This window comes from Dermacentor albipictus, chromosome 4 (assembly GCF_038994185.2).
Source record: "Dermacentor albipictus isolate Rhodes 1998 colony chromosome 4, USDA_Dalb.pri_finalv2, whole genome shotgun sequence".
NCBI lineage: Eukaryota > Metazoa > Arthropoda > Arachnida > Ixodida > Ixodidae > Dermacentor > Dermacentor albipictus.
Window position 1 is genome coordinate 176,292,346 of NC_091824.1, and position 24,671 is coordinate 176,317,016.

General features: G+C 49.1%; 1 protein-coding gene across 5 annotated transcripts in view; it reads right to left on the bottom strand.

The window, feature by feature from the left end:
- Nucleotides 1-24,671, bottom strand: part of YME1L (ATP-dependent zinc metalloprotease YME1L) — a 185,911-nt gene that overhangs the window by 125,456 nt on the left and 35,784 nt on the right. For all 5 annotated transcript variants that reach the window (XM_065440431.2, XM_065440432.1, XM_065440433.1 and 2 more), the window contains exon 5: nt 9,429-9,559. In XM_065440431.2, the coding sequence (XP_065296503.1) occupies nt 9,429-9,559 (131 nt within the window). The remainder of the gene's footprint in view (nt 1-9,428; nt 9,560-24,671) is intronic.

The following is a 24,671-nucleotide window of genomic DNA, read 5'->3' on the forward strand; positions in this document are numbered from 1 at the left end:
TAAGCGCGCGAACAGTTAAAATTTTGTATTCTGCGCGTACGCTGTTGTATTACCTTTAATATAAAATGAAAGATATGCCCTAAAAGCAGGTAGAAATACGAGAAACAGTGCTTACTTCCCCGGCAGTTGCCGTAAAACGCCGCGCCGCTTAATGCCGCCATTGTGGAACTATTTCGACGTGAATTTGAACGATGTATTTTCATCAATGCTGCATAGATGCCGCAAACAGGTGTCCAATGAGCTGTACAGTGCGGTTTTATGAGTATGAAAGCCTTGTCACAGGAGTACTGCCTCATATCTGAATGTCCAATATATTGGACAAATCCCCATAGCGGGGTCTCAGGAGGATAAAGCAGAAAACGAGTGCAAATTGCGATACAAGTGCACCCAGCAAACAGAGCTCACCAAGGCAAGCGAAGACGTGGCACTCCAGCAGTTATTTTCCAGGTATTATTTTGCTGTGCATGTTAACAATGTGGCATATTTAATCATGTAAATTGGCAATGCAGCACAAAAATTACTGACAGAAAAGGGAGACGTACGCCTCTCTTTTCTGCTTCTTGCGCTGCTTGACCAACTGCTACATGTGTCGTTAAGTTCCCATTCCTGGTCTGTTGTAATTTTTTTTTTTTTCGCCGCTTCGCCTATCTTAATCTAATAAAGTAGCCTAATTTCAGTCTTGGTCAATTTCACATAGCTTAGCGCAGCAAAAGCCGTCTGTGGTGGCTGGTGCACATGTAATACCGGTGTTTTCAGCCAGTGTGTACACCCCGTTGCGTTCGCATTCGTCGTCAATGCACAACAAACAGAATCGTGCACTAGACGCAACCATAGTTGGGAAAGGCAGTGAAGGAAATGTACCCTAAAAGAAAAAGACTAAGCCACTGAGAGGATGGCAAAATGACGACTACAAATCCGAGTGTTCGCCTTTGGTGCCCAAGCTGCGGAGCCGTTGCATGTTTGGAGATGAATACACACAATTCACATGGAACACAAAGCACTTGCATATGAACAGCTCCTTTATTAATGTAGAAGAACTAGACAAAACCAAAGCAGCTTTGGAAATGTACAGTGCTAAGCGATTGAAACGTGATACTATGAGCGCGGAACTGCCGCTGCTTTTCTCTGCCACCAGTAAGTGCTTGGTGATCACTGACAGACCAAATGCAGTTACAATGCATCACCTTAATCGCATACCTCGCTTAATTAGCTTGGTGTCCCCAGCACTCACAGTGGGCGCAAAAAGCGCTAGCGGTGATCTGCACCGAGTATTGCATTTCAATTGCTGAGCACTGTACAGTCAGCCACAAACGTTAGCGGAATCTGCAATGCATGGTGAAGCATCGCAAAACTGCATTGCTGCATCATCTGCCATCACACGGAGCAGTGTCGAGGCTGCCGGCACTTCTGCGCCAGGCGCGGTTTGCGCATGCGTGTCCTTCGCTATCAGGCATGTCTCGCCATGCCTCTTCCCATGATGCACTTTTGATACTATGATAGAATAAATTACATCAGCGGTGGTCACATTTTTGTGACGGTGGAACGCGAAAAGAAGCCCTGTGCCGTGTGATGAGAGGAAATGGCATTAAATTAATGACTCATGTCACTGCAGACCACTGCCATGAGCCTCCGCACAACGAAAGGGGAAACTCAGAACTGTTACGTTCATTGTAAATATTATCACAGCTTGTATTAGGCTTTCCCTGTGATAACTGGAAGGTGCACTTGTAACTGGTGGCACACACACTGTAGCTAAGCTGAAAAGAAATGGAAATTAATTTTAATGCTCGACCAGTACATCACTTGTAAGGCAACATTTATTCAGACAACCCTGTGTGCTGTGCAAAAGATGCTCAGGAACTTCGTCATCTATGCATCAGCCGAAGCAGACACGCAGCGATGCTGACACGGCACTTCAGCGGCTGCCATAAGTATCAAAAGCACATTACAGGGAAGTGAGCGGCAAGACATGCCCGATACCAAAGAAAGGACACGCACGCGCAAAGCGCGCCTGGAGCAGAAGTGCCGGAAACCTTGACACCATGCTGTGTGACAGCAGACGGCACAGCAATGCAGTTTTGTGTCGCTCCATCAAGCATTGCAGATCCTGGAAACTATTGCAGCTGACTGTACTTAGCTACCGTTGCCTACAGACCACAGTTATCCAGGCTTCCTGCCGTTCCATGCAATGAAGCCGCAATTAAAACTGAACTGAATGGCCTCACCAGCTTCACCGATGTTTCAATAACAGTTCATGCACCCAAAAATGCAACATGTTTGTTAAATTTACTTCCACATGGTATTTCAGCAGCACAAAATAGAAGAAACAATGGAACACATTCAACCAACATGGCTGGCGGCAGCACCTGCTGCGCCCAACCTAGCCGCCCCATGTCATTACACCCACAGTGCCGGCGCATGAAGGCGCCACCGGTCCAAACTCATCCTCCACCCGGTGCCTATAGTGTCACATCGTGACACTATAGGCACCGGGCGGTGATGGGTGATGAACTAGGCAGCAGCAAAACGGCAATGAAAATGAACTCCTTACGGAGCAACTCGTGCCCAGACGAAAAAGTAGCACTTGCAACAAAATGATAGCAAGCAGTCATCTATTATCAAAATCTTAACAACATGTGAGGAAGAGGCCAAATGTGTCAGCTATTTATACATGAGTAATCATACATCCCGGCATAACTGCCGGTCCTCGCAAAAAAGTTCCAGAACATACACCACTCATAGTGTTTCGCACGTGATCTGATTAGGCAAGATTCTTCCACCATAGAATCAGTGACAACTTTCTAGAAAGTTCTGATACATGAAGGCGCTTCTTGTGCTAAACGATAACCTTGTCAGCTGATAGCCGGTGAAAAACGAAGTCACCAGAAAAAGATAAACCATGTATGCATGCCAATACTAAAGCACTGCATGCGGTGGATGTGGGTTCTGCTCCCATGTACTTGTGCAAAGTTGTTTCAGAGCACAGCTCTTAGGTGCCCGTTCCTGCGGCAAGCGTTGGCGTCATCCCTCGGCATCCTCGTAACCAAGTGAACGAGCACAGCAAAGGATGAAATAGCAAATGCAGAGCGTGGATGAAAGACAGTGATAGCGAAGAGAGCGCCAGGAGGAAAGCGGAGGAGGAGCGTGCAGCAGAACCATGAGGCAGAAAGCGGAGGAGGAGGGTATGGCAAAAGTGTGACAAGTGTACTGTCGCACAAGACAGGCGTTGCGGCAACGATGGCTGCAAGATGGCACCAGAGTAGTGTGTGCCGTGCATTCACCGATGACCCTACCGATACCATATGTAAAAACAAGGTACTGCATGAGCAGAGGTCAGTCTGCGGCGGCTGCTATGAATTGCGTCCACGCGTCACCTATGCATTGCCTCTCACAATCTACCGATTATCAAGGCAGTCGCACCACACTTCGCTCCGTTTGCAACATGTCGCATGAGACAGATTGTCCGCGCCAGTCGATATATTGAGATATGAAAATACGTATACAAACGGTATTGCCCCCACGACCTAATTCTTGGCCTCGATTTTCTCTCCGCGCATTCTTCTCTTACTGACTGCTCTGCCAGTACCCTATGCCTTGAGTTACTGATTCTCGCAGAACCTTCCGACGCGCCCCCATGCCGCTTATGCCCCACTGACTTTTTTCGCCTGCCGCCAAAGTCAATAGCCTGTATTGAACTATTGTCTTCCCCACCAGTTCCTGATGGCGAGTACCTCGTCACTCCTCTGACCGACATTCCACTACAGTTTGACGTTACCGTGCCTCACAGTATACTTACTATTACTGCGAACCTCACTCACATGCCTATCTTTAACTTTGGATTGGCAAAGCAAATTCTACCGCAAGATTACCGCCTTGCCAATGTTGATTGTCTCGGCGAGCATCACGTGACAACGTTATCAACCGTTGGTTCGTGTGAGCTCAGCAGGCCCCCTGAGCCAGCCTCAGGCGCCGATCCCAGCAAAAAGACAATGGTTGCTACGGACCTGTCCTCTGCGCAGACTGAAAACCTTTGCCAAGTATTATCGTCCTATCGAGAAATTTTCGACTTCGACGATCGCCCTTTAGGCCAGACGCTCACGGTCAAGCATTGGATTCTTACTGGAGATGCTACACCGATTCACCCAAGACAGTAACGAGTTTCTGCATCGGAAAGCCGAGTAATTCAAAGTGAAGTGAACAAAATGCTAGATAAAAACATCACTGAGCCTTCTCAGAGTCCCTGGGCACCACCTGTGGTGTTGGTTAAGAAGGACGGCACGTGGCGCTTCTGTGTAGACTACCGTCATCTGAACAACATTACTAAGAAAGACGTCTACCCACTCCCACGTATAGACGACGCCCTTGACTGCCTGCACGGTTTCAGCTATCTTATTGATCTTTGTTCTGGATACTGGCAGATTGCTGTTGACGATATGGACAGAGAAAAAAAACGTGTTCATCACACCTGATGGCCTATAGCAATTTAAAGTAATGCTGTTTGGATTATGCAACGCCCCTGCCACCTTCGAGCGTATGATGGACTCCTTGCTCCAAGGTTTCAAATGGTCCACATGCCTCTGCTACCTCGACGACGTCATCGTCTTCTCGCCAACGTTCGAAACTCACCTTGAGCATCTAACAATTATACTTGATGTATTTCGAAAGGCGAAGCTGCAACATAACTCGTCCAAATGTTGTTTTGGCCACTGCCAAATTACTCTTCTGGGCCATCTCGTTGACGCTTCCGGAGTACAGCCTGATCCTGACAAAACTCGCGCTGTCCGAGACTTTCCGGTTCCGAAGACAGCCGCAGACGTTCGAGTTTTGTAGGGCTATACTCATACTTTCGTCGTTTTGTTCAAGATTTTCTAGCAATTGCTAGACCCCTCACTAATCTTTTGAAGAAAGGCGTAAAATTCTCATCGGGCACTTCGGAAGCCGCTGCCTTCTCGTCTCGTCACTCTTCTAACCTTACCACCCATTCTCGCCCACTTCGACCCTGATGCCCCTACAGAACTGCGTACAGATGCCAGTGGTCATGGCTTAACCCAGCGTCAATGTGACCAAGATCGCGTAATTGCTTATGCGAGCCGCCTCCTAGCACCACCAGAGCGCAACTATTCCATTACGGAACGAGAATGCCTTGCTGCAGTCTGGGCGGTTGCAAAGTTCCGTCCTTACCTTTACGGTCGCCCTTTTTCCGTAGTCATTGACCATCATGCTCTCTGCTGGCTCTCATCGCTAAAAGATCCTACAGGCCGGCTTGGTCAACGGGCTTTGAGGCTACAGGAATTTTAAAATTCCGTGGTGTACAAGTCTGGCTGCCTGCACCAAGACGCTGACAGCTTGTCGCGTTACCCTGCTGATGACTCCGACTCCTCCAATACTACCAGTGCTGCTTGCATATTCTCTGTATCACAGCTGCTTCATTTTGCCGACGAGCAACACTGCAACGCCTACATCAAAGCACTTATCGACCGTTTTGAACGCTCTTTGGCCAATGCTACTCTACGCCTCTTCGTCCTCCGCGACGGTACTCTGTACCATCGTAACCTTCATCCGGACGGCTCCGAGTTCCTACTTGTCATACCTAAACACCTCCACTCAACCGTTCTAGAAGAGCTTCACGACGCACATATGGCAGGCCACCTCGGCATATCTCGAACCTATGACCGTGTACATTGCCGTTTTTTCTGGCCGGGCCTTGCCCGTTTCACACAACGTTACGTCGCCACTTGAGAACTTTGCCAACGACGCAAGAAGCCTTCCCAGCTCCCCGCCGCTCAACATCCCTGCTGAGCTCTTCCATCGTGTCGGCTTGGACCTTCTCAGCCCACTTCCGGAATCTACATCAGGAAACAAGTGGGTTGCAGTCGTGGCGGTCTACGCGACTCGCTACCCCGTAACCCACGCTCTGCCGACCAGCTGCGCAACTGATGTTGCGGACTTCCTCCTACATACCATTTTGATGCATGGTGCTCCGCGCCAACTGCTAACAGACCGTGGCTGTATGTTTTTGGCCAAGGTCATTGACGACGTCGTGCGTGCCTGCTCAATACAGCATAAATTTACCACCTCCTACCACCCTCAAACGAACGGCCTCATTGAGCGTTTGAACCGCACCCTTACAGACATGCTATCCAAATACGTTTCATACGACCACCGTGACTAGGACCTGGCTCTACCTTACATTACCTTTGCGTACAATTCTTCCCGCCTCGAAACTGCTGGCTTTTCCCCGTTTTACCTTTTGTATGGCCGAGAACCAACGCTACCACTGGACACTCTGCTTCCGTCCGCCACAGCTTCAACTTGCGATTATGCCCGTGATGCAATCGCCCATGCTGACCATGCTCGCCAACTTGCGCGCACTCGTCTACAAGTGTCTCAAGAGAAACAGAAGCAACGCTATGACCTCCGTCACCGTGATGTCCATTTTGCGCCCGGCACCCTCGTGTTGCTTTGGTCACCATCACATAAAGTTGGCCTTAGTGAAAAACTGCTTCCCTGTTACAGAGGCCCGTATCGCGTGCTCCGCCAAGTGAACGATGTCACCTATGAAGTCGTTCTAGCGACGCCCACTACGTCCTCCGCTGTGACATTGTTCACGTCGCCCGACTCAAGCCCTACACCTCTCTACGCGCCTTGGATATTTAACAGCACCGTGACGGCGCTTTTGCCACGGGGGGGGTAGTATTACAATATTATCGCGAGATGCTCCAGGGACGAGCCGCCGCGAGAACGACAAAGTGGGTATGCGCCCTTGGTGCGAGCGAGTGTTGGCCTGGCTCTCTGGTTCCAGTGCAAATAGCCCATAAATAGCCTCTTTCATCTTTGTCTTTCCACACGTAACAATATTACTGTGATTCATGCTTTTGCCTTGGTGAGCCATTGGCTGCAGCGCATGTTTGTATTTGAAAATTTTATCAGAAATGAAGATACTAATACTGCAAAAGCTTCTACTGCCATTTCAGTGCAGAGGAAAATTGTAACTGATGATAATGACCTGTTGTTGACCTTTTTTTCTGAATGCTTTTAAAAATTTCACCCTTCTCTCAGATGTTTGCATAAGTATAACCACCAAAGCGTCTTGTTTGTCTCGTTTTGCGCACAGCATGATTTCACGCTCTACACAAGGACACCTGATTGCCAGTATAAGTCAGTGCCACAGTCACGAGCACTGAGGCAAAGGCAAGTGGATCGAAGAACACAATCGCACGCTGGAACCTGGTGGAAAATTGCAGATAGTTTCATTTTCCGCGCCTGCAACTGCACGGCATGGAAACGAGTACACGAAATGGAAGCCCTCAAGCTAAACATTTCGACAGGATTGTCTGTCTGGTTGGGAAATTGATTAGGACTTGAGACTGACTCCAACCAAATAACTGAATTTTATTAGCCCGACGTTTCGGAGCCCATTCGGCTCCTTCTTCAGGGGGTTGTTCTTCGGGGGTGGTGGTGTGCCGCTTTTAAAGCGTCTTTTGCAAAGAAAGGAAGGGGGAGCACGGGAGGTGGGGACACACTTCACAGACGGAAAGGTGGGGGGGGAAACAAAAGGAAGGGGGGGGGCGTTGTTGACGGCTCTCGTGGTGCTGGGATGACCGGTGCTGGGGAGAGTGCTCGCGAGGGTGCCCTTGATGGGAGGCAGGGAGGGGGGGGGGGGAGGTTACAGGGTCGCGCCAACGTTTTTGTGTTGGTGAAACAAGCGGGAGTCTACCTGGCTGTGCGTCCTTTTCTTCTTTTCGTCATGTCGCCAAGGCCATGGACATACACCGAGGGTAGGTTGCCCTTCACGCGGTTTATGTTACTCCCAATGAAGTTAAGAACTCAACAAACTCGAACTCGAACGAACAAACGAACGAACTCAACGAACTTAAGAGGAACGGCTACACAGATGACTTCATTCGAAAAACAACCAGAAAACAAAAAAGAAGAAGCAAAATGCGGGACCTTCAGCCGTTAACTTCTCCCCAACCCCAGAAGCGAGTGTCCATCCCGTACCTCAGAGGTACCAGCGAAGCGCTCAGCCGAATATTTAAAAAAGAAGGCCTCAAAGTGGTGCACAAACCAATAAACACTTTCAATATCCTCCTCCCTAAACCAAAAGATCGTCCACCTAAAGAAAAAGCTGAAGGTGTCGTCTACAAAATCAGTTGTGCCGACTGTCCGGCGTCGTACATCGAGGAAACCAAAAATCTAAAAGAAAGGATCAGACAACACGAGAACGATGTCAGGACATTCAACCGTATTCGCACTGCCGTCGCTGAACACTCTGAAGACGCCGACCACAAAATTGCTTTCCAGGAAACTGAAATCCTTCAAACAGAGACGAACTGGCGAAAGAGACTACTACTGGAGTCATGGTACATTCAGAATACGGGGAATAACATAAACCGCGTAAGGGCAACCTACCCTCGGTGTATGTCCATGGCCTTGGCGACATGACGAAAAAAAGAAAAGGACGCACAGCCAGGTAGACTCCCGCTTGTTTTACCAACACAAAAACATCGGCGCGACCCTGTAACCTCCCCCCACCCCCGCCTCCCATCAAGGGCAACCTCGCGAGCACTCTCCCCAGCACCGGTCATCCCAGCACCACGAAAGCCGTCAACAATACCCCCCCCCCTTCCTTTTGTTTCCCCCCCCACCTTTCCGTCTGTGAAGTGTCTCCCCACCTCCCATGCTCCCCCTTCCTTTCTTTGCAAAAGACGCTTTAAACGCGGCACACCGCCACCACCGAAGAACAACCCCCTGAAGAAGGAGCCGATTGGGCTCCGAAACGTCGGGCTAATAAAATTCAGTTATTTGGTTGGAGTCAGTCTCAAGTCCTAAATGGAAGCCCGTACCCCTTGCTACGGCATGGAGTAAAACAAAGACTCCCAGACATTTTGTTTGTAGGTTTTATATCATTTCTCTAAACCTTAAGTTGTCTATTGAAGCAATAGATCAAACAAATAACTAATGTTGCCTTGTATAATTCTCAAAGTCACATGTCACTGTGAGTAAGCCACATCATTGCAATTTATGTAGGCCCATCTGTGCGAATGACATCGATTCTTCGGCTGGGAGCACGGTGCCCAGAAGGAGATGGGTGCATGGCATTTGGTTTGAAAATTCAAGTCTTCTTGCGGCGCCTAGTGGTGCAATAATTTTCAAACACGTTCAATAATGCGTATTGTATGCACTGCGCTTGTCAGCTCAAAATGGCCAGACCTGGTAAGGGCCTTTAAATTCAAATTACCCACATCTTCAAATAGATCTCTTGGATGAAATTTTGAGTTTGTTCTGGGCTACTTTTGCACAAGGTGTGTGTGGTCATCTGAAAGCACATGAATTCACCTTGTCACTTTGACGGACAGCTTACTTCATGCTCAGCCACTGCAGAGGCCTCACACTAAAGGAGAACATTTCAACCATGCCGTGCGTACCTTGTCCTTTCTTGTTTTGAGGGCCAAAAACCGCTCATTCAAGTCTGGAGCCTTCATCACAAGAGCCGAATGGACATCCCCTACTTGCCTACTCCTCGTCTTGAATCCTCGAATTTGGTAAGGTGTGTACACTGCAAAACAGAAAGAAAGCAGGTAACAGATAAGGGGGCAGTATCAAAAAGGCAACACCTTACTGCCTTCTGTTTGCCATACAAATAGGAAAAATGGAATTCACATGACACCATGTTTTATCATTATTCAGGAGACAGCCCTCTATACAGTATGTGAAATTATCTTGTGGACAAGAAAAAAAAAACCTTGTAGTCTCGGATTCTCTTAAGCCACTTTTGTGTGTAAGGCTTCGGCTTGACGGCCAACTCCCTTTTGCTTTCCTTCTACAGTAAGGCTTCGGCGATACCAGGACAAGCAGAAAACACAACACACAGCAATAACAAGTACAACAACGTTTATTGCTCCAGGGGATTCACGTGGAAGCAGGCTAGTTCCGACCGTGACGTTTGCTGGTGTCGATCATAGGGCAAACAAAGGCAGGGCACGACAAAGGATAGGAACGAGATGTTTACCTGAGATCCTTCCTTTATCGTGGCTCGCAGTCCTCTCTGCTCTCCGGCATTTGCCGGATGCCAGTCGCACCGACTTTGGCAGCCCCGGCCATGTTACTTGTGGGGTCAAATGGCCACGCGGCTCCGCAGCCACATGAACGTTACACTTGCAACCGGTTTGCAAGAGGGTAGCGACATCAGCAGAGGAAAGCCGTCTGGCTCCCCGCACAGAAAGAGGGGAAGAAGGCATGTGCTCTCCTCACTTCCGTAGCATGGCAGGAAAATATTAACTTTCATGATTACCGCATCCCTCCCCCTTTCAGACCGAACGCACCCTTGACTCCAGTGGTGCAATGTTATGGCAGTCTCGCCACAATTGACCTACTCACCGTTGTGGCTTCTGCAATGTAGTCGGTGGTCTCAATGTTTTGTGGACACCTTTTCACCAGAGCATATTTTCTCTCGAAGTCGGCCGCACCAGTGTCAGCTGGAGAGGGCATGGCTCACTTCTTGGATTGTCCGTCGTCTGCCTGGTTGGCCCACGTGCCCTTGGATGACAGGCACCTGGTTCTGCAGACCCCTGACTGGAAAACAAGTGTCGCTCCAGCCCAGCAGTAGCACGACACAGGAACCAAAGTGCACTCCGTAGCTTGGCTCCCCATGCTGGCACTTATATCCTGTATCCAGCGGCCTAGGGAGTGCACCAGTGCGGCTACATGCGGGAAGGCTGATTGGTGGCTTGGCTTCTTGATCAATTGAGGGGCAACCATGATTCCATGCCATATGCCCTCGGCTCTCGGTGACTACCACGGCCAGCTTTAGCTGCTGCTCCATAGGTGCTGGTTCTTGCTTCGAGTGGGTCTGGACTCATTGTGGTGTTTCACTGACTGTGGTTGTTGTAGAGGTGCGCCACCGGGGTTGATGGACAATCGCTTGCCTTCCCTTGAATTTGTGGTGCAGGCGTCGCAGCTTCCACGGTGCCTTCCCTTCGGACGTACTGCTTCAGTTCACTGACGTGGATTGGGTCGCTAATACAGCCTGTGTTCAGATCTCTCAGCTTGTAGTTCAGTCATGAGAGCTTCTCAGCAACTTCAAAGAGCCCCACCCATTTGGGTGCTAAACCCACCGGAAACCCTAAGCTCGCGTCGCTGAGTGTATGGTTGCGTTTCACGACCAGGTCTCCCACTTGGAATTTCATGTCCCATTGCACTCGGTCGAAGGCAGCCTTTTGGCTCACCCTTGGCCCTGCACAGTTGCGATTCGCTTCGATCACGACATATGTCAGGCGATCACGTAAACGCCATGCATAGTCGGCGATTGCCATTTTTGCACCAGATGAATCTGTCTGTTTGGATATGGTGGCTAGAAGGGGGCAGTGTGACGGGCAGGAGCCGGCTGGCTGCACAGAGGAGCGATGAACGTTGTAGATGGTGCTACTTGCAGCTGGTGTGTAGCTTTCGCAGTTTTTAAAGGGCAGCGCATGGCAGCTCGCACACGCATCGCATCCACTTTGCATCACATTTGACTTTTTAATGTAATACACGGTGCAAACATCACAAAGTGTTTGCAGCTCATGCATGCATTATTAAGAAGGGTGACACTTCTTTGAAGAGCAGACAATGGAAAGATGCCCGATTTGCAACACTGGAACTCACAGCACATGCTTAGCCACACGATTTAAAATAAGGAGGAAGATCCCATTTGAAGGCCACTTTGGATGAGTCGGTTTTTACTGAAAGGCTTGCGTGGTGTTACTGCAAGTGAATGTTGATCGTGAACACAAACAATCCGAAACGCTTAACTTTCAACTTTGGCATTAACCCTTTGAAGGTTTTCGCGGTATATGTACAGCAGCGGTTTCCTAACCCGCAAGGTCTTCGCCGTACGGGTATGGTTCCAACCCTCCGTTTGAAATTTCGCGCTCTAATGACGATGCGGGCTCACCTAGAGGTGCTGCCACCTCTTAGCACTTACAAGCATTCGAAATTTGCGCTACCTTCTTGGGGAGATAAACAGAACTGATTGCTGGGTTCAGCGCGTCGCTCAGACTGCGGCAACGCCCCTTTGGCGGTTTTGGTTTCGCCGCGTGATCGCAACGGAGGCGCGCAAGACATTGTTTTCTTTGTCAGCACTCTCATGCAGGGTGGTGTAACTTGATTTCTATCTTGATTGGCGCTGCTCTTAGCTTGTTTATCAGCGCCGTTCGCGAGGTATTCCCGCTCTCAGTGGCAACGCGCTTTCGCGGTTTCGGTTCCGCTGCGTGATCGCAACGGAGGCATGCAAAACCTGGTTTTTCTCTTTGTTGGCACGCTCTCGCAGGGGCGGCGGAAGTTGATTTCTATCTTGATTGGCACTGCTCTTAGCTTGTTTATCACCACCGCTCACGAGGTATTCTCGCTCTCTGCGGCAAAGCGCTTACGCGAGAGGGTGCATCAGACCTCTGCCCAAGGCAGCCGCACGCAGAGATGTCATGTGTGCGCCAACACAACTCCTCGCTCCAAGAGAACAGACACGCATTTTAGGTGTGCAGACTGCGATAAGGTGCTGTGCGTAGACCCGTGTTTCAAGGAGTACCACGCTCGGAAATACTATTGAACATTTTGCAGTTCTGAGTGATGCCGACACCAAAATACTGTTCCTAATTATGTTTTAGTATTTATTCCCAACTTTATACATTTTGTACATTCAAGATCCTCAATAAAGTAATTTGACCACCTGGAAAAGTATTTTTCAAAATAATTCGACCCTCAAAGGGTTAAGCCATCTGCCGCAAATCTAGCCAGTGGGTGCAGAGAAAATCGTACACGCTGTAGCGGCACGACTGTCACCTCCAAAACAAGCAAAGATGAAGATGGGCTCACGTGCAGTAATTGCGAGAACATGCTAACGTGCTCAACCTGAGTGGCCATCATGTCGGCCCCTCCTGAGATACTGCAGCACCATGGCTGGCCGGCCTAAGTAATTTCTACAGTAGCTACCTTTTCACGCCGCCTCCCACAAATTGGTGACACCGGACGACCATAGCCAGCCTTCCCACAAATTAGTGAACCGGACGACCTAAAGCCCCTTGATAATTTGAAAGTAGTGACACTCTCCTTCTCACGGCGCTTTCCTCGATTCTCCTCGCCAGCCGGCTGCGCACGGTGCGCTTTTCCTCCTGGGCTCCCGCAGACGAGCCGCAGGATTCTATGGAGGCGTGTTATTTTGAGCCAGTTGCGCGCTCCAGTGGGGTTGAAAATTTTGAGAAATGTTAATAACAGCATCAATAATGCTGGAGGCAACGTTTATGAGGAGGCTGATTTTTTCTTAAAGCCGTATGCACGGAGTATACCGATATACAGGGAGCTTTGAGGTGAGTTCTATACTCCAGACAATTTTTCTGCCACATGATCAGATGCTTTACTTCGTGCATCTGATCTAGTATTGCTTGTGACACATCTCTTTGTGTGTGGCTTATTAAGCGAAAGCCTTAGACCTCTGTTTCAAGGTACTGTTGTGAGCTACAGAAAATATCACGTAACCGAAGGAAGGCGGGTAGCGAACCAAAGCAAGAGATGATTAATGATTAGCAAAGTAATGATTGATTAGTGATTGGATTAAGATTAATTCGGGTGTGTTAAGGAGGATTAAGGTGGATTAAAGTCGATGAAGGTGCAATAGGGTGAATGGAGGTGAATTAAGGTGCATAAAGGAGGACTAAGTTGGATTAAGGTCAATGAAGGTGGATTCGGGTGGATTAAAGTGCATGATGAAGGATAAGGGTGGATTAAGAAGGATTAAGGTGCATTAAGGAGGATTATAGTGGGCTAGGGTGAATCAAAGTGAATGAAGGAGGATTAGTGTGGATTAAGGAGGATTAGGGTGGACTAAGGTAGAGGAATGTGGATTCGGGTGGATTAAGGATGATTATAGTGGATTAGGGTGGATTACAGTGAATGAGGAAGCATTAGGATTGATTAAGGAGAATTAAATTGCATTAAGGAGGGTTCGAGTAGTTTAAGGTCGATGAAGGTGGATTATGGTGCATTAAGGAGGACTTTCGTGGATTATGGTGTAATAAAGTGAATGAAGGAGGATTAAGGTCGATGAATGTGGATTCGGTGGATTAATGTGCATTAGGGTTGGTTATAGTAGACTAAGCGGTCTTAATACTCATTGGACCTTAATTCACCTCAGTCCACCCTAATCCACCTTAATGCTCCTTCATCCACCTTACTCCCAATCCACCTTAATACAACCTAATCAACCTACATCACACCTAATGCACCTTAGCCTATCCTATACGGTCTTAATTTACATTTATCAACCTTAATCCATCATAATCCGCCTTAATCCCCTTCATCCACCTTAATCCTTACTCATGCACTTTAATCCAACTTAATCCTGCTTATAGACCCAATCTACCTTAATACACCCTAATCCACCTCTATCAAACCTAATCCAGCTCCATGGTGCCTAATCCACCTTTATCTACCCTAATAAATCCTAATCAGTCTTAATCCTCCTTTATCAACCCTAATTCACCTTAATCCACATTAATCAACCTTAATCTTCCTTTATACACCTTAATCCTCCCTAATCATTGTTCATGCACCCTAATCGGTCTCAATATCATTTCACCAACCCTTCACCTTAATCTACCATAATCCTCCTCCACCCACGTAAATCTTTATTGATGCATCTTAATCCTTCTTAATGCACTATAATCCACCTTAATCTTCTTTAATACACTCTAATCAACCTTAATCCTCCCTAATCCACCTTATGTAAATCACTAATGATTAATTAATTAACTTGGGTAATCATTCTCTTACACAGGGGTGGACATGCCTTGGGTCACCTCTGGCCTTCCTTGGGTCACGTGACACTTCCAGTTTACAACTCGACGTTGAAACATAGATCTAAAGGCTTTCGCCTTAAAACTGAAAAAAAACTCAATGTTGACTAGCTAACACTCATCACCTGCAATACCACGGGTATACTTGGCACTAATTTTTTCAAGGCACAAAGCAGAATCTATAATGCTGCATTTCCGATTGAATAACATCAGTTATCGACGTGCGAGGTGAAGGAGCCGCCCCAGAATATTAAGCATACTGAGGACAACCGCAACAAAAACGCTGGTGAGCAGGCCGGAAGAATGAAAAAGAAAATGCAGCATTACGGGATGCTTTGCTACGAGCTATAAGAAAGACGCCTCAGCTTGTAAACAATGCTGTTCTTTGTCGAAACAAAGTTCTTTCGGCCAATGTCATGCAGCCACTGCTTCCTGCACAAGCAGTCACGCTTTCTTTGGGGTATCATAAAAACGGCATAACCATCTTCAGGCTTCTTGCTGCAGTTATATGCGCAACAGTCCGGCATTGCGCTAGCACAGAGAGCAGGCAACACAGCATACAATGTTCGCTACGCCGAGCTAGAGCACCGAGCCAGCCGTGCTCAGGAGGAAAATGGCGCGAACGAAAAAGAAAAACACAAGCAAAACTCAAGATCCGCGCGTTTCCAAGGGCAATAGCAGGGAGACCAATCGTCGTGCAGGGGCCGTATTCTGCAGCGGTTCGCTTTTGAACCAGTTCGGTCTGGCTTTTACGTCTGGATTACGTCACTCAGAGAAAGGCTGGAACGGGGCGGCGTGAGGGGAACCAATCAACAAGCGGCGGTCTGCCAGAAGATCACATCATCATTTTTGTTTGTACTTGGGGGACGGTATAGCAATTTAAGGATGTTGCTGGTTTGATAAAAAAAACATTGGTTTGTATAGAACACTTGCAAATATAATTTTCAGTAATAAATGCGAGCTTGCGGCGCAGACGGCTACTGGGAGTTGTAATTTTATTTGTGCTGTTTTCTTATTTAGTCGCTAGGTGGTGTGCCATACGTTATGCAAACAACTTGCCTCGCTTTGTTTACGTTTTGGACTTGTTCGTGGGCCGAAACTGAAACGATGTCGTCGCACAAGAACAAACGGCTGAGTCCTCATGTTTCAGCGAGGCAGCGCGAAATACTCGTTTCATTTGTCGAGGAGCACCCCTACCTAGCAAAGGCGTCATGTGTGTTGGGCCAGCAGCTGACGGCAGCTTTCTGTTGCGCCATGGATGGGAATCTAACCCATCCTTTTTCTTTGCCCACAACCATAATGGCCTTGGCGACGGCCGTAATGATCTGGCTGACCGAAGGCTGCGACAGTGCAATCACTTCTTCATTCCTGAAGCACTGTTGAAAGCTCCTGGTGGCAAAAAACCGCAGTGCGCACAGCACTTTCATCGTAGTGTCGAGACCACGAAATCTTTGAGGTCCGAGATGTTCCAGCTCATCGCAAAGACGTTGCACTATGTCTTTGGAGAGCCTAAAATTCCTTCGAAACTCTTCTTCGACCATGCCGAACGCGTCACGTCGTTGCCTTTCGTCGCGTCGTCTTTCGGCACTCGCCAGCGGCACAACCAAAGGAGCCGCCATTGGCGACTCTTTCTCATTTCATCTAGGTGCCGGCTCGTCAGCTGGCGCGAGACTAGCCGGCAGCCACGGTTGCCCTAGCAACCCTCGACATCATGCTCACCACCGCGCGCGACCCTCGAGCGAACCACTTCTCCGCAGTTCCTCTTGTAGCAGGGAACCGGTTCCTTTCCAGATGATTGACAACCTGTGTGACGTCAACAAAACTTGTCGTCCCGCCCACCAGGGATGACAACAACGAAGCGCCAACCAATGGCAACAGCCAGACCGAACCGGTTCCAAAGCGAACCGCTACAGAATACGGCCCCAGAAAAACGGGGGCAAAACTGGTTGCCGTGGGGAACGTGCAAGGGGTGAGGAGGTTGCGCGGCGGCGGCAGAGTTCAAAGAGTGTCGCTACTTTCAAATTATCAAGGGACTTTAGGACGACTGAGCCCAGTCATGCCAGCATCAGCACACCGACTCCACCAAGGCGAGTGACGTGGCCTCACGCGGTCCGACAGATGTACCGCAGTTGTAGGGCGTCTAGGCTGTGGCTGCGTTCCAGGCTCTGGCTGTCATGCCCGGCCGCAACTTCTATGACAACTTGCCAGCAGCCGTCTTTGCTTACTATGTCACCTCGAGCGCTCTGTCACAACCACTCTCGCCATTGGAACTGTCACTTCATTCCGCATCTTGTCATCCCACATTGCCTGTGTCCACCAGTGCCGATCGTCAGCATGCACCGGCCCCAGCATCAGAACTCTACTCGGTTTACTACTGTACTCTACTCTCAAAGGATGCTGCGTGACAATTCTTTTCAATAAATTCACTGGGCCAAGCATCAGCGCTTTCGGCTATTCTATGGCCCACCACTTTCCTTCCTTGGACGTTCCCACAAGCTGTCCACTTTCCATTCAGGGGCACTTCACTCAACGCCGATACAGAGGCCCTCTCACCGGCTCTACTAGGCACAAATTTCACTCTCGAAGGCGTGGCGATGCCATAAGCACAACCTTCGCGATGCATTCAGAGACCACTGCAATCCTTATGCTATCAGCATTCGAGATTACACCGCAAGCAGCGGCAGGTGAGCCTTCCGGTGCTCTGTGCTCGCACCTTCCACAGATGCATGGCCTACCAAAGTTTTGCAGGAGCAGCTCTGCCACCTGGTTTCTTCAGCTAGAGAATCACTACTACATCAACATGAGTGACCAACACTTGTGCTATCTCCAAGCAAGTCCTGAGCAGCCAGGCGGTCTACTTTTACAGCTCCTACTTTTACAGGCTTGGGCATCTACAAGAACCTGCGGCAGATTACAATATTGCACTACAGTATCACTGTGGCTGCGCCTCGCTCATAACCTATGCTGCCTGGTACATCTCTCTCAGATTGCGTGAGCCCGTAACTACCAACTACGACACCATCTGCACACTTTACCTGAACTTTACCATTAGAATTTATTTCAATTGCGCTTCGAAATAGGAGCGGGGTTCTGTAGCGGCACGACTATCGCCTTCAAAGCAAGCAAAGAAGATGGGCTCATGTGCAGGTAGTGCGAGAATAGAACATGCTAGCAGGCTCGACATGAGCAATCGCGGTGTCAGCCGCTCCTGTGATCCCCCTTGTCAGGATTGGGGGCTCAATCCCATCGCTCGTGGTCCTTTGCAAAGATTGGAGTACGGCATGAATTCGAAGGTAGCTGGCCCATGCCGTCGTCCAACTTATTTACGCTGAGGTCGTTGGTGAAGTGAAGAACTGCTTCTCATCGAGAACGAGGAAAATGGGTTTATTTAATGAAATTAAATCAGTCTAACATGACTGCTTGAGAAAAAGAGTATCAGTCCAACATGACTGCATGAGAGAAGTGAATCAGTCTAACATGACTGCTCAAGAGAAGTGTCACCAGCATTCGCACAACAACAGTTTTTATACACTCGGTCCGCCGGCCATACGAGGCGGCGACTGTTCGTTTACTTATCGGCAACTTGCTGCCGCTTCGTGGAACAGTTTACATACACAAAGGCACACACATTCCGATGCCCAAACGACAACGTTGGAGGGGTGCCGTTCCGGGAAGTATCGGTGCCAATCGTGAGTAGCTCGTTGTCTTGAGTCACGGACAAGGCATGAGAAGCACCAAAATACGTCTTTCCCGTGGCAGCTTGTCCATGCGTGTCACATCAGGTCCGCGCTGGAGAACTCCGGAACCATTGTTCACACACCGAACTCGTTCCGTCACAATGTCGATGGGGCTGGTGGAAGGAGGCGGTTTTCAGCACAAAGGCCGCTTCTTCGAACGCCTCCTAGCTGTAGCGACGGAGAGGGCGGAATGCGCGTTTTGCCCCCCTTGTCGTAATTGGGGTGGCAATCTTGCCTTGCAGCTCGCCATTCTTAACACCCTGCACCACGGCTGGCCGGCCTAAATAAACCGTAGCTACAGTGGCTACCTCTTCACACCGCCTCTCACAAATTGGTGGCAACGGACGACCGAACCTAGCCTTCCCACAACGCAAACAGCCAAAAACAATGCTGGGGCTGCGGGCAAAAAACAGGGGAATAACATCACCGCATCGTTCAGTTTACCATACGCGCCCGCATGCACAACTAACATACCCTTTAAGAAGATTTAGCTTTGTAAAACAATAATAAATAAATAAATAATAGGTACATATGTGGGCACTTTGGCGTACCTCAACATCCACTAAACATTTTCCATCACTTTGTCGTACAAGTCCACAAGACAAGAGGAAACATTTTATTACAGAGTACAGTAACCAACAAGCCCACAACAAACCGAGCTTAGCAGTAGGCTCTACTTCACTCTCCTTAAAAGGCAACTCCGGCGTTTCTTAAACAATATTAGGATACTGTCATTTTCAAATGGCACTGGCAGTCCTGTCACCAGTAGGGTGGTTCAATTTGCTTAGAAATTCATCAATAACATTAAATAACTAATAAATGAGACACCGAAACGGGTAACTGCTTTGTGTGAGGTAACAATGAGTCTATGACGTTAGATCCTACACTACCATGATATAAACACGCAGAATGTGAGCTAAACACGCAGTACACATGTCGCTAATGCCAAAGAAGCAAAGCTGATGATGTCTCCTTACACAGGGAGCTTTTACAGACCTTCCATACTAGTCAGTGGCGATGTCAGCAACAGTGAAGGTGTAGTCTCCGACATCACAAATACAGGGCGGTCAGTAAAAAGTAATGAGTCAGGAATGCAACGAATTTTGAAAATTCATTTTCAGGAAAACTAAATGAGTTCCAGCCATATTGTTTCCCACAAATAATCAGAGTGCAAAAGAGAACATATTGATACAAGGCAAAAACCACCTTTAATTAAGCCGCGCAGGTTCATGCGCCCTCCAAGAGGACAACGACGTACAGTAAAACCTTGTTAAACCGTACCTGCTTACTTAAACAGTCTCATTTTAAAGGTAGTAAAGTCAAATCCCTGACTCTGTGGCCATTCAACATAATGTGTTTTGTATCCGCATAAACCATACCAGCTTATTGCGTACATATCCGTTAACACGTAGTGTTTTCACTTTTCGTCCCGCAAACATGGCGGTGCGTCGTCTCCATCGGGTGGCCCGGCAGAACAACAAGCCTCAGGAATCAGCAGAAAGGCCTCCAAGCGCCCTGTGCATTTGCGCGTTAAGCCACATGACATCAACATCATTTCAGCGTCGTGCCAGAGAGCGTTGTGGCATCGTGCAAGCAAGAACTCCCGCCATGCCGAACCTCGGATATAAAAGACACCGGGTGCTTAGCTTAGAAGAAAAATTAGAAATCGTTTGTGCTATCGAATGTGACGCGAAAAATCGGCGCTGGCATGCGACATGGGTCTACTGTTGACTACGGTGTGTGGCATTTGGAATGCGAAGAAGTTGCTCGGCAGCGCTGCTGCGACCTCAAAGAGATGTCGGCTACGAGGTTCGACTTTTCACCATCATTGCCTCTGCTGTTGCCGAAGTGTCGCCTAGCGATAGTGGTAAGGACGACACGGAAAGCAACAGCACGGGCGATTCAGGCCCAAAAGTGGCAGAAGCTGCGCGTTACGTCAGTCTCATAAATGCAATCGTCGCAACGAGAACAGCATCCTGCAATGAAAAGGTGCCCTGTGACTTCTGCAACACTACCACACTGGTGCACGGAGAATATGTAACGCTAACGAGGAATCTGCCACGCGAGTGTTTGCTGAGAAGAAGGGGTTGGCTGAAAAGCTGGCTCACAGCTTCACCAAGTTTGAGGGCGCTGTCGTCACTGCTAAGCCACCGCGGCATCAAACGAAAATAGCACGTTTGTCGGGCGAAGTAAATAAATACTGCACGCTTTTTCCCCTTTCATCGCACTTTCTCCGAGTTCCATTTTTGACAGGTAAGTGGGCAATCTCATGCTATTTTAATTAAGCAGTACTACCGTTTAGTACGTACTTTTTCCGAGCTCCGGCCAATTACGGTTTAACAAGGTTTCACTGTATTGGTGGAGAAGATGAAGACATAATGGCACGTGCATTCACTGCACACACTCGCATCATAGGTGACCGTTGTCGGGGAATACAAGAACACCTAAAAGAGGTGAAGTGACGCTCGAGAGAGGAAGAGAAGAAGGCATTCCTATTTCCTGTTCAGAACGTCGCAGTCGTCGTTTTATTTACTCCCTGGGCACAAGTTAGCCCACAAAAAATAGTTGCACCTGAACCCCTTGAACTATTCGTTACAATTCTGGTGGAGGTGCTCGGTAATGATTATCGAAAGCTGAACGTCATCACAAAGCGAGATGTCTATCCACTTCCGAGGATCGATGACACCCTTGATAGACTACGGGATGCAAAATTCTTTTCCTCTCTCAACCTCTAAAGCGGACACTGGGAAATATAAGTGGATTAACGAGATTGTGAGAAGACAGTATTCGTCGCACCAGAGGGGCTATACGAATTCAAGGTACAGTCGAACCCACCTATAACAGTATTCAGGTGCCACGAAAATTCCACTGTTATAACCAATATTTGTTATAACCGAGTTGCACGAAAAGATAGAAATAGGGGCATGGCAGAGATGATGTGAGAAAACTAAAATGGCAGGAAGGCCAGTGCCCCTCCCCACCACCTTTCTCCATCTGGCTGCCAATTGTGTTTACTCGTTCAACTGCTTCCTGGGCGCTCCGATCGTGTGTAACAAGCCGCAGCTGCCAGCATTAAAGAATGGAACTGCTTTACACAAAGCTTGCCGACATCCTTCTCCAAGGCATCCAGGTGCTCAACGTAGTGCAACGGAAGGTTTCTCGCGAAAATGAAGCCCCTGGAGGGACAGAATCACCTGCCTGTGATTCTGCAATCTGTGATCTGTGAGGACAGTGCTGAGGCAGTCCGCCCTACCGCGCGATCGCTGCCATCGCTATCTGATCCAAGCACGGTCATGACGATTGCCTCATCGGATAGAAGCACTTAGGTTCTAAATCTTCAGCAGTGCGTTTTCTTTTTTATTTCTCTTCCGTTTCGGTAGCGAGAAACCGCGTGGTCAAGAACGATTTCGACGCAAACAACAAAGACCAACGCGAGCAATTAAGCTGTTCGCACAACTGCGCTGAATGAGGAGCTAGCGAGCAGCGTAGTTGGCATGGTCCACTTGTCTTTCGGAAGGTGGGGAGGCATAGAGCTGTGGGTGCAGCCGAGCTATGCGCATAGCCCCTTCACGTTCGGACGGCTGGGAGGGCGACGGGAGAGAGGCGCAAGGAGATGGCCAGAAAATGAACGCGCAGCGAGTGTTGGAGCAGCGGCCCCTCGTGAAGCGGCTCGAATTTCTCATTTTCTTTTTCTTTTTTTTTCTTTTCAAGAATTTCGCATTTCACTACCTTTCAGTTTGGACACCCAGCAGCCAAACTTCGTTATAACCAATAATGTGGCATCGGGGCATTGTAGTAAGCAGGTTATTTCACCATGGAAAACAAAAAAGTTGAGGATGCAGCAGTTTCTAATTTGTTATAACTGATATATTGCTACAGAACAGCTGCCACAGTGTGGCTGCCCTGAGGAGGAGGAAGGCGACGTGGGCCCGCTTGATATACAGTCGCCATTTTGGCCTTCCGTTAGCGTCCCTGTAAATAAAATGTATATACATTGGGCTTCAGCTAATCCTAACATTATTTTGGTGGAGGTGGATGTTCCCCGTACCCGTCATGGAGCTTCGCAGCGGTCGCAACGGCGACAGTGCAACTTTGGCTCCTGCTGGCGGCACTTCATCTACACAACTGTCTCCACCTGCAGCCCCGACCTACGTCGCCGTTTCCCCCCCTAGGGATCCTGGTGTTTTCAACAGAGTCGGCAGTCCTGATGTTGACGACTGGCTCCGCTTATACGAACGTGTCAGCACCAGTCACAGGTTGGATCCGACTATTATGCTTGCAAGCAATCTTTTTTACCTTGATGGAGCTCCACTTGCATGGTTCCAGACTCACGAAGAGTAGAGCTCGAGCTGGGATCTCTTCAAAGAGAAGCTCCGCGACCTTTTTGGCAATCCTTTCAGTCGCCAAGTCAAGGCCAAGAAAGCCCTTTCCACACGTGTACAGACATCGACCGAGTCCTACGTGGCGTACATTCTCGACATCTTGGCCCTTTGTGCCAAGGCTGACCCGACCATGTCTGAGGACGATAAGGTTAATCACGTCCTTAAAGGCATTGCTGAGGACGCCTTCAATTTACTGGTGTTTATGAACGTCACCAGCATCGATAAGATCTTCTAGGAGTGCCGCCGTATCGAGCATGCTAAAAGCCGCCGGGTATCCCAGCACACCACGCGACTTCCCAGCACAGCTGCTATATCATCCTGTGAGGACCTCTTCTACCAGCCGTCGCGATGTGACAACTTGACCCGCATCATTCGTCGTGAGGTTGAAGCGGCACAACCGGCGGCCCCTTCATTCTCATCACCTGATAATTCTCCGGTGACAATCTCCTTGATCCAGGCCGTCGTCCGTCAAGAGTTGTCCAACGTCGGCCTGCAATCCATTCGTACCGTACGCTCGGAACTTCTTTCTGCACGCACGTCCCCACCGCGCTCTTCTTACACCTCTTATGGACAGCACAACCCCTCCGAAAGGCGAACCGTGGACGACAAGCCGATCTGTTTTAACTGCCGACGCATTGGACATGTCGCTCGCCACTGCCGCAGCCGCTGGAATTCTCCGACGCACTATTCTCCTAATTATCACCCTCGCCCCTCTAGCGCATCCTCTGCCTTCGCCCCTTCTATGCCCGCTCCGTCATCTGACCCTGCTACACTTTTGATACGACCCCGCTACTCCCGCTCGCCTTCTCCCTCCCGTCGTCAATCTCGTTCGCCCCCGTCTCGCCGTGCTCCTTCTCCGACCTACTCGCCGCACCCCCGACCAGAAAACTAAACAGTGCAGCTTCTGGAGGTGAAGCTGCAATGACGACATTAGCATGAAATCCTCGCTTCACATTACCCACGAACAAGAATCTTATGGACGTTCTCATCGACAATGTTCCTGTGTGCGTGTTGATTGACACCGGGGCGCATGTGTCCATTATGAGTGCTGCTCTTCGCCGTAAAATCAAGAAAGTTCTCATGCCCGCCCCGAACAGAGTTGTACAAGTCGCCGACAGAGGGACTGTCGCTAATGTTGGCATGTGCTCTGCCCGACTCACCATTGCTGACAGACACATCGTCGTTCTCTTCACCGTCATCGAGCATTGCCCTCACGAACTCATTCTCGGTCTGGATTTCCTTGCCAATCATTCTGCCCTCATGGACTGTTCGGGCGGCTCCCTTCGCCTTGACTTGCCTCTTCTTCCCGGCCCTGTGGACTCGCCTCCAAGCTGTTTGAGCTGCATGGATTTTATTCGCCTACCGCCTCACTCTGCGACACGCGTCGACTTGTTGTCCTCACCGGCTGTACCTGACGATAATTACGTGGTCGCACCAATTCCGGCAGTTATACTTACACATGGTGTTACCATGCCGCACACTGTGCTGACAATTACTGGCAACCGCACCTGCCTTCCCCTTGTCAATTTCGCGCTAACCGCGCAAGTTCTGCCTCAGGGGATTCATTGGCTATAATTAGCGCTTTGCAGGATGATGAGATCGAGCCATTCACAGTGGAAGATCGTCACAGCTCAGCCCATACCATGACGTCATCGCACGGTACTGACGTCGACATTGAGAAGATGGTTTCCTCTGACCTTACACCTGCTCAAGCTGAACCTCTT